This window comes from Etheostoma cragini, chromosome 12 (genome assembly GCF_013103735.1).
Source record: "Etheostoma cragini isolate CJK2018 chromosome 12, CSU_Ecrag_1.0, whole genome shotgun sequence".
NCBI classification, from domain to species: Eukaryota; Metazoa; Chordata; class Actinopteri; order Perciformes; family Percidae; genus Etheostoma; species Etheostoma cragini.
In genome coordinates, this window is record NC_048418.1 from 14053816 (window position 1) to 14071250 (window position 17435).

Sequence of the window (17435 nt, forward strand, 5' to 3'; positions counted from 1 at the left end):
GCATTTCCAGAAGAGTCCCTCGAGTCTGTCTCACGTCATGATATTTGACAGTCTACTTTGAGTGCGCTCAAACACTCCAATCGACTCGACTTTTAGGCTGCATTAGACGCAAAGTCCTATGGTTTCCGTATAGTGCAAGTTCTATGCATTACCCTAAATGTGATTAAGCCCCAAGGGTAAAGCAGCGACGAGCTGTAAATCCTCAATAAATAATCTCCTCTCTATCATGATTGGCAAAGCAGGGGGACTCTTTATTTAAACCGTCATGCTCTTCTAATTCGGAAGGAGTTGGAAAGCCCTTTTTGTTGAAGAAAGGTTGGAAACAGACGCACAAATCTGCAAATATTGAAAAACAGTGTCAAATGTTTTTTTCTCTGTTTTTTTCTTTGTTTGTTTTTGGTAATGTTTTGTTTCACACGTGGAGATCCAGTGACAAGTAAGTAGTAAAAACATGAAATGGGAAAACCAAATGGCAGACATTAATTCATGGATTAAATGGATATGAATTAATGAGTGGGATGAAGTATAAAAAACGCTGTAGTATTTAAAACAGTGTGCTTTTTAACACAAAAGGGGACAGACAGCCTGAAGACGTCAGGAAAACCACAGACAGGTTTCAAAACAGATCATTAAGTGTTATTGACCATGGAAGCACTAGGAAAGGATCATGTGTACTGGGCTGACACCTAGTGGCCGACGACAGTTACTGTCAAAACTGGCTTGAAATGATCGTGGTTAATGAAATTGATTTGTGAGGGCGATGAAAAGGCGACGGAGTGATAAGATCTTCTGTAGTAAAGCTTTGAGTATCATTCACTTAAAAAAAACAACAACGGCAAAACCAATTTATTATATATTAAAAAAAGATTCACCTATTTCCATGGTGTTATCTAATAAACTGTTTATTGAATTTGTAGTCAGATAAAACTTGGGCCAATAAACCTGATCCCAAAAGGAATTCTTTTTACTCTCCTTAAGTTCAAGAGTCTCAATGCCAGTGCCACAAATGTGACAAATATCTGATGACAAGTGGACAAGATCAATTACTTGCAGCAATTTTCTCATCGGTCATATTAGCACAAAATACCTTGTATGTAATGACTAAAATGAGTCTGATATTAATCTGTCAAAGCTTGTCTACTGATGACATTAAGGCATATTTTCTTTCATTTAATACTTCTCTTGAAACTCCCAAAATTAACATTAAGTGAACTACTTAAAAGTGTGTGGTTAGAAAACATGACAGGCTTTCTGAATGGCCCCCCTGTCTATCAGTGAGTAGCAGGACTTTTTGAGAACTTTGTAACACAGATGTCTATTTATTTTTAAATGGACAAAGCTAGGAAATTGACATCCTCACTATTGTTGTGTTGATGAAATATTTACTCTCTGTCGTTTTGTAAAATGGCAAAAAGGTTGGCTTCCTCTCCTTAGCCCATCACATTCAAGTGTCACTGAAGAAATGTTGACATGGCCCCGTTAACTTTCTGTCCCCTCCTCCTCCTCCTCCACTGCTTCTTCCTCCTTCTTTCCTCCCTCACCCCCCCCCTCCTCCCGCCCTCGGATCGCCGCTCCTCAGAAGGTCATGAGCTGAAACTCCCGCTCGGCTTGCCACTCCGGCACCCACACTGGGTAGGTGGCGTGCTTCGGCATTTCCATGACGCGGACGGGGAGAGGCTCATTTCTCTGGTGGACATGGTTAGTCACTACCTAGCAGGGGGGGAAGGGAGACAACAAGGGGAGCTAGCACACAGCCTGTACTGCTCGGAGGCCACAAAGCCTGCGGCTTCCACAGCAGCTGGGGTAACAGGGTCAAGGCGGTAGGACAAATAGAGGAGAGGGGGGGATAGATAGGGAGGTTACAGAAGGAGTTAGAAAGAGATTGGGGAGAGAAAAAGGCAGGAGGTGGGAGACAGGGTTCAGAGGGCTACAGAGGAAAGAGGTGAGTGGGAGGAAGACAGGTGGAGGAGAAGAGACATTTTAGAGGTTGGGGAGGGTGGATGTACGAGGTAGGAGTTAGGAAAGACTCATCTCACGTAGCCTGATCTCTGTCTCGTAAACCTCACAAAGTTCTGCAGAACAAAACTAGGAAACAAAGATAAGTAAACCTTTAGAAAAGCTTACTCAGACATTGTGATAAAACAATGGCTTATTTTTGGAGATCCCAACAGGCTCTCTCTCCGTATAGTTATTTATTTGATTTGAAGAACAATAATGCAATTTTTTTATTTATTTTTAAATTCTGCAGACCTCTCTGAGCTTGAAGAGGGAGAAGTCTGTCTATGTGAGATTAGGAAAGGTTTAGCAGCAAAGAAGAAGAGAGAGGGGAAGAGAGAGGAGAAAGTGGGACAGCAGGCTGGGTAGAAGAAGAGGGCAGAGGCTACAAGTAAAAGACAAGCTTAGGACAGCTAAGGAAATTAGAGTGGTTAGTGCACACATATACTATTGGTTAGAGCAAAGGGAAAATACGACAGGGCACGGGGTAGAGAGCAGGAAGACAGGGGTCGGGATACTAGTGTGGTAGTGAATCTTAGTGGTCGAGATCAGATTTGGGCCAGGGTAGAAAACGTGGGGTCAGGATTGGGGCGTTAGACTCAGTGAGATGGTCAGTGGCTGGGTGAGCATTTCTATCTGGAGCTGGGGCGTGGGCATGCGTTACTAGCAGCGTGTAAACAGGGCATTGGCTTGCTCAAACTTTAAGTTTAGCTTGGTCGGGCAGGAGAAGTGGCATTGGCGGTTTGTTGCTGCCATCCTTTCCCAAAAGGGAAGTCACTGCAAAGAAAGGATCTAGTAAAAATAAGAGGGGTAGGGGGAGGGAGGTCAAAGATTTAGACAGTGCAGAGGGCCTAGTTTGTTATGGGTGAGATGAGAAAAGTTAATCCATGCGCACTTAGTACATCCAATTAGAAAAGAAAGAGGACGTGAAAAGAGTTGACGTTTTTTCCACAGTGCTTATCTTTGATATTTGCTTTGAAAGAAGGGTTTATTCTTTTGGAGCATTTCGGGGATTTAATATCATTTAGTCTTTTACTCCTTTGCCTATTGTGCAGTGTGAAGAGCAAGATGCTTTCTTTGCCTGAATCGGAGGCAGGGAGGTGGCATTGATGCATTTTGAGCTACCTGTCTCCCTCTGGTGGACAAAGTGTGCTTGGCTACATGCCTTCTAGTAGTGTGAGTGGGTGTTGCTTTGCATCAGCTGTCGCATACTTACTGTGAAAATGTTGGAGCGGCGCTTTGACTGCTTGCGGATGGGCGTGGGCGTGTTGGAGGCAGCGATGGTCTCAATGCGCATCTCCCGCTGACTTATGCTGGGGGTGGAGGGAACGGAGGAGGAGTAGTCGCTGAATGCACCCCCACCATTGGCCGCCTGGGGAGCGAGAGATTAAGAGGAACCGACAGAATCCAAAGAAGGGAAAAAAGAAAAGAGAAAAATATTGAGAGAATGAATGTCAGAGAGTCTTTATAATGAGGAACAATCTATTTATTTCCCCACACTGATAAAAGATGTGTATGTTGTAGACTTCTTTAAATAACAGGATGAAGCTCTCTTATTAATATTAAATTAGCTACATAATCAGATAGTAAAACAGTGTGCTGTCTCTGATGATTTGGATCTTACCTGGTTAATGTGAACAGAGGGAATTGATGCGGCGGGTACTGATGAGTGGCTGGGAGAGTTAGGGAGAGATTTGCATGGACCAATAGAGAGCTGCTGCTTTTTCCTCATGGCCACAACCTTCTGGGCAACTGGAGAAGAGAGTGGCAAAGACACAGTTAACAGATTGTTCATTAATCCTTTCAGATTCTTCCTAATATAAATACTTCGGAGTTTTGGGGGACTTGTTAATGAACACACTACACTACTAACAGATGTGAGTGTAACAATTTGTATCAGCTCCAATGAAACATTACAAATTAAATAATAAGCATTTGTTATGTCTTGGGTTGGATATTGGATACCTTTACCCAACATGAACTACTTAAATAAAAAGTTTTTTAACAAACATAAATTATCTTCCTAGCAACTCGGTTTCCAACAGACTTGAATCAACTTTGGTTTTCATAGGAAATTAAATGTGGGTAATGTACAGCCAAGAATCCCAACACAGGAAAGAAACAGGTGGTGCCTGTCAGACACCGCCTACCAAGAGCCTGGGTCTGACCAAGGTTTCTGCCCAAAAGGAAGTTTTTCCTCGCCACTGTCACACTGTTGCTTGCTCTGGAGGAAACTACTAGAACTGTTGGGTCCTTGTAAATTCTGGAGTGTGGTCTATCTGTATAGTGTCTTGAGATAACTCTTGTTATGAATTGATACTATAAATAAAATTGAATTGAATTGAAAATTGTTCAACCACTGTGTACAAACACTCTGGAGTAATAGTTCCAAAAGTCTAAACATTTGAGAGATTGAGTCTTTTGTAAGATATCCCATCTTATTTTAAACTCATTGAATTTATGAATCAGCATGTAATAGTAGACAGCAATTTTTACTTAAAGGTTAAAAGTTAATTATGCTCTGTATGTCACTTATCTGTATGTATAAAAACAGAGCATCCTTCCACAAACTGTTTGGGTGAACTGACTCCTTAAAACACAAGACAAACAGCATTTTAATAAAAATGAAGCTCAACAAAGTAAGCAAAGCTAATTAATTCCAGTCAGAGAAAGGACCATATGAGCACATTATCACAAAAAACCTCAGGCCATTTGTTTTCCAGTCAGGTAATTAGCAACATACTTCAAGGTGGCCCATACATATCTCCTGGGTGGAAAAGTACCTATATTTCCAAGAAAGTAAATGATGCTTGCTATTTTTTTTGTGTCATTCACTGCACTCTACAGAGTAATGTTAGCCAAATTAGAATATTGTCATCATCGTAACAACCCAATTTGCCATGCAACTGGTGCAACCCGTCATTTAATTCACAGCACACTCCAGTAAGGGACTGGGTGGAACGAAAAGGGGAGAGGGAGAGAGGTGATGTTTGCGGCTGCGTGACGCGAATTAGCACTGAGGGAAAGAGAGAGAGATGATTTGAAGTTGTGCTGACAGCTGGGACCATGAAGCTTGGCTGCTTGCTGCAGCATGGCAAATACAGAAACAAGGATTGGAAAGAAGAGGGATGCAGAGAGACATCTCCAGACACCCAACACTCCTTCATCTCTTTTAATCATTTCAAATTGGGCTTCAGGAAGCAATTACGACAGGGTGGGAAGACAACGTGCCTGTGCATCAAGTCAATGAAATGCAAAGTGAACGTTGTGTTACATATTCAGATGTTTTGGGAAGGATGACAGGCTTTCAGAGGAGCTGCAGCCTCAGGGGAGAATATTCCAGAGTTGAAGCAGCTGAGTTTCCCAACGACAGTTTCATGACTTCAATTATTGATTCAGGGAAAACTCAGACACAAATACAGAAGAGACATTAGAGGGGATTTTACCATCCACACTCAACAGAATATTAACTATCCACATTTGTATGCAATCCCAGATCATGATTTTAGCTTTGGTGATTAATAATTGTAGTGTTGGACAATTGCTTTTCCATTAAACTTAAAATGCCTGCTGTATTATTAACTGAGGTGAGCTGTTAATATTCAAGTTAGTCAAGCATGCAGAGGCCTTTCTGCATGTTGCTAGCAATAATGAAAATGGAAACTCCAATTAGGAATAATGGACACATGAACAACATGAAGTATGTTACAATTATTGAGGAGTAAAGAGAGAAATAACAGTTTTAACACAAATTCTACTTATGTTTAACGCGAAATTGTAAAGAAATCCTGAAGTCTTTCCAAACTAATCCGATGTTGGAATGGTGGCCTAGAATACTTTAAAACTGGGTTCTTCAACGTTTTTTAAACCAAGGACCGCTTAACTGAAAAAGAGCCAGAGCAGGGACCCCCTACCACATTTATTGTGTAAAAATTAAGTTGCATATTACACTGGGCCTACAATAACGTGTGGGCGGCCTAAAGCCTTTATACATACTGTTTCAGTGCATAGAATACAAAACTATTAAAATAATTGTCTGTATTAATGTAATAACTGTATCTGTGGATGGCCTTAGTGACTACATTACCCATAGGCCAGTAAGACTGACATCAGTGGGGATTTTTATTTGCTAATAATATGTTGGATTGATGTTAAGACATTTTAATTTTTGAAAAAAACTTTCAAATATTACCAATAATTTGGAATTTGTAATTTCCATAAATTGGTGATTGTTTCATCTATAAATGTCAGAGAATAGTAAAAAATTCCAATCAGGATTTCCTAAAGCCCAAGTTGACGTTTTTAAATTGTTCAAGTGTGGATATTCACATTTGAATAGTTGAAACCAGTACATTTTTTATACTATTTTACCTATTACCTAAAAAAATATTATAAAAAATGTTCCCAGATTTATATTTTGTCAATCGAATATTCGAATAATAATAATAATCGAATAAATTCAGCTTAAGTGAGAAACAATCCCAATCAAAGCAAAAGATTACAGTTCAGGAGTTATCAAATATGTCTTGTGTGCCAGTCAGGGGCAAACTAGTCAATACTGTACTCCAAACCACCATCATGTTCAGACTACACCGTTTACTTCCCGTTTAACCCATTTCCATTTTTGGACACCCCTCTCACCATCCTGGAAGACTCTCTCCACATTCAGGCCATAGGTGGAGCAGGTCTCATAGTACGTGCAGCGCTTCAGGTCGTTTGACAACTTTCTGGCCCGCGAGTCATCAATCACTCTGGGGTTGGCAGCACTAATTGCATCTGAAGAGAATAGGGTAAGAAAACATATTACTCAACATTGAACTTGGATGATAAGGCTGGTGATACTCTGCATTTTTGTTATTGGAAATGAATTTCACAAAAAAGACATAACTATATAAACGTTTTATTTTGAACACAGACTTAGTAATTTCCTAACACGGTTGAGCACTGTAGCTTCTAAGACATGTTAGTAAAACATAAGTAAATGTAAAATATTTTGGCAATTCAAATTTTTATTTTCGAATGAAGATTAATACACCTTTAATGTGCTAGTAAGCAGCAGAGCCCATGTTTATGCTTATGGTAATGAGGGACAGTGTAAGTCCCCAGTATGTTTAAATTTTTTTTTTTTGACAACAAAAGAGCTTTATTGTTTTATATGTGTATATATACCAAGCTTTAGACACACGACACTACAACACTTGTTATCATGATCAATTAATCGTTAGTTTTGGTCTTTTCATTTGTTGATAATTTAATTGTCTAAGGTGTTAAGACAATGTAAGAGCATACAGTACTTTCTGTGTAGTTGCTTGAAGGAAGCAATATCTGGACAGAACATATATCAGATGCAGGGCAAACACCTTGTGTTCCAACGAGGACCATGGGGACCTCAGCTGTGTTCCTGTAGCTGGATAGGCGCAAGAAGTAATTGTAGACTGTCTGAAAGCTGATCTCATCCTCCAGGCTAAAGACGAAAACCACCGCATCCACCCAGGCAGCAAACTGAGAACAGAGCAGAGGTGATGTATTGAAGCACTGTGAAATATAAGTTGCCTTATTATTGCACAAAAACATTCACAACCAAGTTTTTTTTCACCGTTGCTTGTTGTTAGTTTACTTATTTGAGCTTAACTGTTAAGAATGATACATGTGCAGACTAGGGTTTAATCTGATCAGGACTTTTCCCCGATTCCCGGGAAACGTTATGACGGGAAATGCAAAGCAAAATGAAATTAATGTTGTCTATTGTTGTCATACGGTAACGTTGATGCAGGCGACACTGCTGTAATGTGGATACTTTAATAAAGGTTCACTAAATTCATTACGCAGCAGTAGTCTACATCCGTGGAGGCGGAGAGAGCGTTTTCTATCTGGGGCCAACTTGTCACAAAACTCTGAAACCGCTTAAGACCACAGTCTATTACACTCTCTGCTTTTTGAAAGCACACTTCCAGAAGAAAAAGAAAGGGGAGGGTGAGAATGCATTGTAAACTAAAAGAAATATGTAGTCTAAGTCGTCACGAGTTCAATGCATTGCTAATATTGCGGCAGAGTGTTTAAGCATTTATTTTATTTTTGCAGTGCACAGTTGTACATTTCTGTGGTTCGTTTTCTTTCATTTAGTTGATGGTATGTGTTTAAAAGAGAAATATGCCTGTCCTAATAAAGAACTATATTGGTTAACTTCAAGTAATTATTCCCGTATGCAGCCAACAACAAATCTCAACAGCTACAGAATGGATTTTGTTTAATAGAATGGTTTAAGAATCATTCAATGGTTGACTTTAGCACATTTAATTAGGACATAAAATATATATATATTTTTTTTATTCGGGTTGCCTAGATTTTCAGAAGACAAGTCACAGAGAATCCACCTGACATTTCATAATCAGCGCTGCGGCAGATGTCACCGACGCAGCTCACCTGATCATGCAGCAGAATTGATCATTGCAAATTGGGTTGATGATGGACATAAACTGTGTTTCCTGCCCAAATAATGATACAAATAATAGAAAAAATGTCAGTTTGGGATTTGGGAACGCATATTTGAATGATATTAAAAAATAAATCACTAAACACAGCTATTTCCCGGGATTCCCGGCGATTCCCGGGAAATGGGTCATCTTTTCCTAGGATCGGATTCATCTAATTTTCGGGAAAAATATTAAAGAGAGATGCTATTTCACCTCCTAGTCACTAGCAGGTGCTCTTGAGTAAGGCACCTTACCCCCCCCACCCCCCCCAACGGCTCAGGGCGCTGGTCCAGCACTGGCAGCCCACTCACTCAGACATCTCTTCATTTTTGCATGAATAGGTCCTGAGCATGTGTGTTTATATTTCAGGCCTGTGTGTAGTGATGTCTAACAAAAACAGAGTGTAAATTGTTATTTCCCCACTAGGAATCAATAAACAATATACATTATTAAATGATTATTATTAGAAGTAATACATGTTTGACTCAAATCATTGTAAATGATTGCGTAATTAATATATATGCGTCTAAATATACATGTTTTGATGAATGAATGCAGTTGTTGTTATAATGCACCCTGATCCATTATCTTCTGACTGAAGTTTGTACATACAGACAGGAGGGGTCAGTGTAGCAACAGCCATAGAACACAGATCCTAAGTTTTAAATCTTATACTTTTTCTTTTTACTTTAAGCATGTACTGCATCTGCTCATATAAAGTACGTACTGCAGGGACATAATATTATTCATAACAATGCGCCTTGAACTTTGACCCGTTGCTCAAATATGCTGTGCCAAAGATTTTGGGTTAGAGTAGCCAGAAAAGCATGCTGGCATGTATACTGCAAGATCCAACCGGATGTATTAGGACATCCTGGTAACTTTGGCATATTATGTATTGATGAATGATTAAACACTACTACTCCATTTACTGTATATCAGTTTTCTGCATTCCCACTGCTGTCAAAATCTAGAAGTCTTTGTATTTGCTGTGTCATATACTTTCACAATTCCAGCATAGTTTATGATTAAACGGGGTAGAGAGATTTCCCTGAGCATAGGAAATCAATCCTGATCACTACCGCCCAACAGAATAACAAAACATAAACAGATTTCCCTAACCGTTATTTGTAGTTATTTATGAGTTCTCACTAAAACAGTTATAATAATTTGTGTTATTGTACAGAGGAAAATACATTAAGATATGAAACTTAAAGTCCTTTGAACAAAAACACAATAACAAAAAAAAGTGTTTATCAATAGGGACGTAGTAAAGTTATTGTTATTTTATTGTTTTATCATTTTTCAGAATCATTTATTTGTCATTATAAATGATTCTGATGAAAGAAATTTAAGAAAAAAAGGCTAAGCAGAAGCCAGAGTAGTGCTAACAGTGACAATCAGTTGATAAAGATTCCCATAATCTCGATCTATGCCGGTGACAATGGTGTAATGATTCAGATTGAGTTCTAAGCCAAGACCGTGCTTACCCTACTGGCCAATAGGAACGTGGCCCCGCCCATGACATTATTTTCACAGCAAGACAAAAATCCTAAGACGAGAGCAAGAAATTACATCGAGAGCAAAGACTAAGGTTTTGAGAGCAAGAAAAAAATATTAAATATTTTTTTTCAAAGCCGGTCGGTATGAGGGCAAACATATCCTTCTTTTGTAGGAATTGTTCCAAGGAAAGTTTCAGTTGTATTTTAAGAGAAAACTTGCCTTTGAAATCCTTTAAAACAGCCTATACAGCGGCATTAACGGTTTGCTGTGCTTCGCTAGACAACATGTTGAATGTAAACAGAAAGCTGCTTGTTACTTCTCCATCGTCATCGTGTTAAACCCGGTTTTGTGACAATTGCGTGCAAGGTGGCCTGTTTTGTGATTGGTTCCTGCAAAATTGTGAACTGAAGCATGGGAATTAAACGTGCAGGTTTCCAGAACGAGCTGCAGGGCCAAATCAAATCGGCAGAAGAGTGGGCGGGGTTTACCTAGTCTATGAAATAGTGTCACTATGACAATATCAATTGCATGTTCTCTTATGAAGTAAAACCCTTTGGATGAAACAGTAGCTCCACTGTTCATCATATGTAACACACTAGTAGGGCGATTAGGTGCTACATTGCTTCTTTGGCCACAAAAATAATTTTTGCTGGGTTTACTCATTGATCCATAGCTGCCCTTGAGTGCTTTTGGTAGAACACCCACCAAGTGCTGTCACACTGCTCTAAACAGTCCTGCAGAGAAGTAATGGACTGTCTCTAAACAGTCACTGTCTGACACATCTTGTCGCTTAAAGAGACATTTTTTTCAAGATCAACACTCTTACCTGCAATTCTGGAGGCCCTCCTTCATCTCTGATTAGAAGTAAATAGCTCTGTCCATCCACCACTATTTCTTTCTTGAACCGTCCACCTAAGGAAGAGACATGTATTATCATTATTAATTATTTATTGTTATTGTTCAGGGCTACTCTTATAACATCTCAAGTCTGTTCTAGTGATAGTACAAGACGACATTGGAAAATGGTCTTTGTTAGGATGTACCAACTGACCACCAGGGGTTTCCCAAAGAGAAAAAAACATTGCAGACATGTCACTCATTTACAGTGTTGGGCAAATTACTTTAAAAAGGTAATTAGTTACAGTTACTAGTTACTGCTTCCAAAAAGTAACTAAACTAGTTACTCAGTTACAAATTATAAAGTAATTAATTACTTCAGAAAGTAACTACTGCGTTACTTTCAAACACATTTTTAAATGCTCAAATGTGACCCCTCCTCCACGCCTCTTTAACGGAACTTAAATACATGTGCATGTTCAATTATTCATGATAAATTTGAATATTATAATAAAAATGGACACTTAATACAATACATTATTAACCGAAACGTTTGATTTCTTGGAGGGAAAAGTAATAGCTATACTTCCATTTAGAGAAGGCTACTTTTGGATTATTTGGGCTCCGAACACCCTCCCAACTCCTCTTCTGATTGGCTCACCATGATATTTTACTCAACCTCAGCGAGTCGTCAGCATTTATGCGCTTGTCTCGTGCACGGCCCACTAACCAAGGAAGAACAGTAAAAAAAGTTTTTGCCTCTCAGCTCAGAGATCTAGTTGGTCTGATGAAAAAAACAGCTTCAATTCTAGTAACACGCAGCATTTTTTGGCAGTAACAGTAACTGCGGTATTAAGATGGGAAGAGTAATCAATTAGATTACTCATTACTGAAAAATCATTTTTAACACAGTTATTCCCATCTCTGCTAATTAATTATGAAAACAGATTGTTACGGATACCAAATTTAATATAAGAACACAGCTTGACATGGCTCATAAAAGTTTGGTGCAATGTGTATGAGGTGAAGTGCAGCTCTCGATTTAGACCCCTTAAATGTGTTGCTGTTAGGATCACATGCTGAAAGGAAACCAGGTCTCTCTGGAGCCAATTATGTGGGCGAGAAATTGCTATTTAGCGTATCTAATGCACAGCTGCTAAGGGAACAGGTTCAGTGCCACTGTCAAAAGTCCTCGAAAGGCCCAACTTTACCTTCACTTACATGATCACTGAATGTGCTACAAAGGTTTAGAAGATTGGTTTTTACAGAATGAACATAACTCATTACACTTTGCAATAAAATGATAAGACCAGATGAGTAACTTTAGCAAAGAGACGGGAAAGGAAATCATGGTAGATAACATCAGAGACAAATCAATTCTAAGCTGGTCACCATATCCACAGGAGTGAAGTGACGAGCTAACACTGAGCCTCCGTGTCGCCTTGAGTTTCTCTCTCCTTTTTTTCCACTTCTCTAATAGAAATACATATTCCTTGCCGCTAGCAAAGCTGGCTGCAGCTAAAGAAGATATAAATGGGAAAATTACGCAGTGAATTAGAATGTGCATATCATTTGAAAGGTTTGCGATCCTTCAGAGATTAAAAATATTCAAATGAGAAAGTTGTGAGGCTAGAAATGTCCCTGGGAGTGAAAACAGTTCCTTATGAATACCAAAATATGATGAAAGCCATTTGACAAAATTTAAAAGAAATGTCTAGGAATGTTCATGAAATGTATCAAAGAAATGACTAAAGACAACGAATGTGCAACACAGAATAAAAGTACACCTGTAACAATTATCAGATTATCAATGTTTTGTGAGCTGACATGTTAGCTAAGATATTTGTATGATTAGATAATAGTGTCGGGGACATGATGTGCAACCAGAATATCAGGTACTACAGATCTGACATCACAGAGGAGCTGTAAGGACCATACAGTAGCTGGGGCCTTGTCATTTTGTAATAGGTGGCCAGTATTCCTGTCTCAGCAAGCTATACATATCCACTTGAGCCACACTTCCACCCTGATAAGTCCACTTTAGCCCGCTAGGCAAATAGGGGATTCTCCCAGCATTTTGCACAGGCACTCAAGCCCTGCTGGATCCTGGTTGTGTAACAGAGAGAGATTCATGTACCAGCAGCCAGAATTATTTCTATTTTATCTCAAGTCACAGAGCTTTGGAGATTTAGACAAAGAACTGAGAAACTATGTGTCTGTATGTTTTCGAATCCTGTTTAAAAAGGGAAAAAGATGGGAAGGATCTCATTACACGGTGAGAAAGACTGGATCGGAACAACACAGCAAACCAAAGATTTATCAGAATACGGAGTTTGTGTGGAGCTTGGCAGCACGTTCATATGCCAGAACAGATTATGGAAAGTCTCTCTGAAATCAGTATCTGTAATGAAAGCATACGGCTCTGGTGAAAACATGGGTGGAATTTGAAGTAAACATCTAAGTTACATAATCATCCAAAATGCTGTAGTCTTTATTTAGAGCTGAGCTAATACAATGCATCTAATGGTAAAAGCCTGTGCTGTGAATAAATAAGGCAGGCTACCAAATCTCTTTTATCATAACGCTTTTCTACATCATGATGAAAAGTAATTATGAATTATTTCAATGTGTTGATCAACCTTACATAAAAAAAGAGGTGACTAAGAACCTTGCAGACTACAGAGAGACACTAAGTTGGTAGGCACGGTTAACACGCAGTAAGCATACTCTGCTTACACGGAGGCTTAGACCTTGACACAAAGCCACAATCCAATCGAGCTCCATCCAGTGTTGCTATGGCAACACACCCTAGTACCTTTTTTCAGATATCATAGCAAAGAACCAGGAACAAAACACTGAAGAAACGCAATCGCCGAACCTTCTTCAACTGAGCAATGCTCCTGCAATGTTAATACCCAATCTGGCGTAAAAGCCAGAGTTGAAGGAGCGCATTAAAAAAACAAAGAGAGCCTGAGCAGCTGCTAATTACGAGACAGGTATGTTGTGTCACAGCAGAACGCAGAAAAGGGACACATGGACATATCTCAGCCGACACGTTTCCTTGATTACAGCAACAACGCTTGTTCTGTTTTTCCTGCATTTGCACCATTGATTTCTCAAAGACTAATTAAGCTATGAGGATTTTCTCCCTTGGTGCAGAAAAATGCCAGAAACTAATTATGCACTTCATGTCTCATCCGCACTATAATTACTAAAATGAAACACTGCAAGCCCCTGAAATATAATCAGTTAACTCTGGGTTCACCAACATCTGTGTGGATTTCAAAGAAAAGGACTTATCTTTCAGGCCAGAAGGGGGCATTCTCATTATGACTCTGCTGATAAAAATTAGGAATATCTGATTTTAAATCTCAGAGTGAATTACAAAGACGAGGGGTCTCTTTCTGGATTTAATAATGAGTCACCTTCTTAGCTTAGATTTACTGTAAATGTTATGCTTTGTCATTATCTCGCAAGTGAAGGAAAATGGACACTTATATTTTCCAAAAAAACGAGCTCGATCCATACACACAAAAAACATTTTCATAAAAACTAGTTGGAAAAAATATTCTCACAAGGCACCATGCTTCATGTAAATATCTTAATACATCCATCCTAATATGGTTATCCGTCTGTACAGTGTAGCAATTAGTGCCAACATGCTTGACTTTCTTCTCGTGAAAAAAAACCCATAAAAGTATTTTACCAGCTGGCAGGTTTCTGCATAATTTCATTCACTTCAAATGCTTTTGAAATGCATCAGATGTCAATAATCTAATAACAAGGCTTCTTAATTTGTGAGCTGAAACAAAGGTTTTCACTTGTCACCGGCCATGTGTTTGATAAGACAAGTTGTAAGGTAAATTAGGCCATAAAAGCCACAGTGAACATGCTGCATAAATATGAATCTTTGTGATTTTGTTGTTGTTGTTGTTGTTGTGATTTCATGTTTATAATCATCACCTGACCCACATCTCCATCAACAAATTCTTACCTTCAGGAGACTCCTCTTGCACATATGTGCCTGTCAAGTACCGATGGACCAAAGCCGACTTTCCACTGGACAGATTTCCCACAATGCCCTGCAAGGCAAAGTGCAAAATAATGTGATTATTACTGAAAGGCATAACATGACAAGTACTAGCATATGTAGACTTGAAGGACCATAATGGGGACCTGACAAGAAAGGTCTCAGCACAAGCTAGTCACACTTTATGTGCCTGAACATTTAAACCTTGCTCTGTCAACCAAGTAAAGGGTTATGGTCGCCATGGTGGTGGCGCGAGGTGCATGAGTCAGAAAACGATGTTACATCTTTCGTGTCCAGGGCAAAGGCTCTGCAATTTCTACAGCGCGTTGTTGTGCACTTCTACATTTTTGTAACTCGTAGCACATTGCGCATTCTACTTCAACATGGTCGGCTGGGAAAACTGGCCAAGCTGGTTGGCCTGTACAAACATCTGTATGATTCTTCATGTACAGAACACAGGGGTGGTTAAATGGCCATACATATGCGGTAAGAGAGAGCCAACACACTGGGGGGAAAAAATGCATTTTGCTGAAGGGTCTAATGGAAAGAGTGTTTTTAACGTTGAGGGGCAGACAGTAATTTTGAAACAAAGATAAGCGACAGTGACGTTAATAATTAGAGTAGACAAATGCAATATTTGCCAGTACGTAAGTGTTTCTCATGGATGTGTTTACTACTGTTGCCAGGCAGCCTGCTTCCCGTTTATCACCGCTCTCTACTCCTTCCCTACTACTTCTTGCTTATTCGCAGATCATATTGTTTGTACGCCTCCTGGCGTTTCGGCATTGAGCATAAACGTCTGAGTGCGTGCTCGTAGCTCGTTCACCACTACAGAGGCCTGCGCCACGATGTATGGCGTGAATATAAACAAGGCTTAGGACCATGGAATGTGTTCAAAAGCTTTGTAAATACAAGGTTAGTAGACATTGTGTGCAAGACTTTTTTTCAAGAAGGACCCTTCAAGCTCAATCATGACATTGTTTTGCAGGTTTTAGGCTTTTTTCTCTACAAAATGTGTTTACGTTTTGCTTCAAGAGCTATATTATCAGATAAACTATTTTTCGAAGAACTGGGTAAAAAAAAAAAGTTCCCTTCATTTTAAAGGTTGCGGCTTTGCAGTATCAGATCTTAGTTGTGCAAGTTTCCTTGAATGCATCAACCGGGAAAAGTTTTCAAAACAGTTTCTGCTTACAGCAACATTATAATTAGAGCCCTAGTGATAAATCAAAGGCTGAGAGGTTTGTTTTTATTAGTTTATAACCAACATATTTAAAAATTGGCATATACGTAAGAATCTAAGTAACGAGAAATTGATGTAGTATCTGCCTCAAAAATGTCATATTGGTTGGCCTGTGTTTACCATGCAAACACAAAATAGAAAGGCGACTACATTTTCACTGTGATGGATTGCTGCTCTATAAGAAGATTTTCATTCCCTACGGACATAAACTGAAACAAACTACTGGACGGAAGTTAGAAAATTAAAAATTAAAAACGTATGGTATGCTTCGATGGTGGGATGTAGCCTAATAGAAAATCTATTTTTGTTGTTAAGGAAAAAAAACCTGAACACCACGATTTGTTTTTTTACATGGACTGAGTGAGGTTGAGACATTATTAGGAAAGTCCTCTAAAATGCATCAGTTTGGTTGCAATCTTTCCCCTGCTTCCTCTCCTTGGTGTCTAGACCAGACCTAGCTACAGCACCTTCAGGGTGATGCATGGCAGAGGGTTGCTGATGAGGCCAGCATGTCTGGGAACAACAAAGGCTGCAACATGCCTCATCTCCTCCCTCTCCTCCTCCTTCTCTACCCACCATCACCCTCTTCTTCTTTAGATCATTAGTGGGTATTAAAGTCAGGTATGGTTCTAATTATAGGGAGGTTTGAGGCACAAGAAAAAAGATCTGTTTAAGGTCTTTCCCAGCCTACCCTCTCCATAATTGAAGTATATATATATACTATGTGGTATCACAGCAGAAAAAAACTATGAATATGCTTTAAGTTAGCAAACATAGGCTGTATTGCTGTGAAAGCAATGAGTCAACAAAAATTGACTTTAACTGTACCACTGAACCAGCGGTCCTGCTGTTTTAACTGTTCAGCTTTGTGACCTGCTGGTATATAGCCTTCATGAAACCAAAAAGCTGTATTAGCACTTCTCTAGTACAAACCCTTTACTCTTCTTTTAACTTCTCATTTGATCTGGGAATATTAAAGAGTGTGGATGTGAATGATCAAAAGCTGGCAATAAAGTAAGGAATGACTACAGTTTGATTGTCTTTATAAAACTACAATACCAAGGGTACAGGTCACTGTTGTAGCAGATGTTTTGGAGGTTTTCTCACCATAGCAAAATTTCAAAAAATCTGCAGGAAATGTTTTGAGCCCACTTCCTGACGTTATTAATTTGGCATGAAAAAAACTTCTGAGACCAACTTCTTTTCAGTATCAACTGGTTGCTGAACAATTCTTTGGTGATTCTGAAAAGAATGATAGCTATTTTGAGACACTCTATGTATCCTTTTGTGGTCCATTTAACAAACCCCTGTGTAGAAGCAGCCAATTAACAACTAGCCAACATTAAAAGAAAACAGA

The 17435-nt window shown here is 39.2% G+C and overlaps 1 protein-coding gene across 5 annotated transcripts in view; it reads right to left on the reverse strand.

The window, feature by feature from the left end:
• Positions 1–17435, reverse strand: part of agap3 (ArfGAP with GTPase domain, ankyrin repeat and PH domain 3) — a 125339-nt gene that overhangs the window by 53103 nt on the left and 54801 nt on the right. For 4 of the 5 annotated variants that reach the window (XM_034888469.1, XM_034888470.1, XM_034888468.1 and 1 more), the window contains 6 exons: positions 14803–14890; positions 10798–10883; positions 7356–7497; positions 6637–6771; positions 3620–3747; positions 3212–3367 (listed from right to left, as the gene is read on the reverse strand). In XM_034888469.1, coding sequence (XP_034744360.1) covers positions 3212–3367; positions 3620–3747; positions 6637–6771; positions 7356–7497; positions 10798–10883; positions 14803–14890 — 735 coding nt within the window. Of the gene's footprint in view, positions 337–3211; positions 3368–3619; positions 3748–6636; positions 6772–7355; positions 7498–10797; positions 10884–14802; positions 14891–17435 lie in introns of all 5 variants that reach the window. The other variant, XM_034888471.1, reaches the window with a different exon arrangement.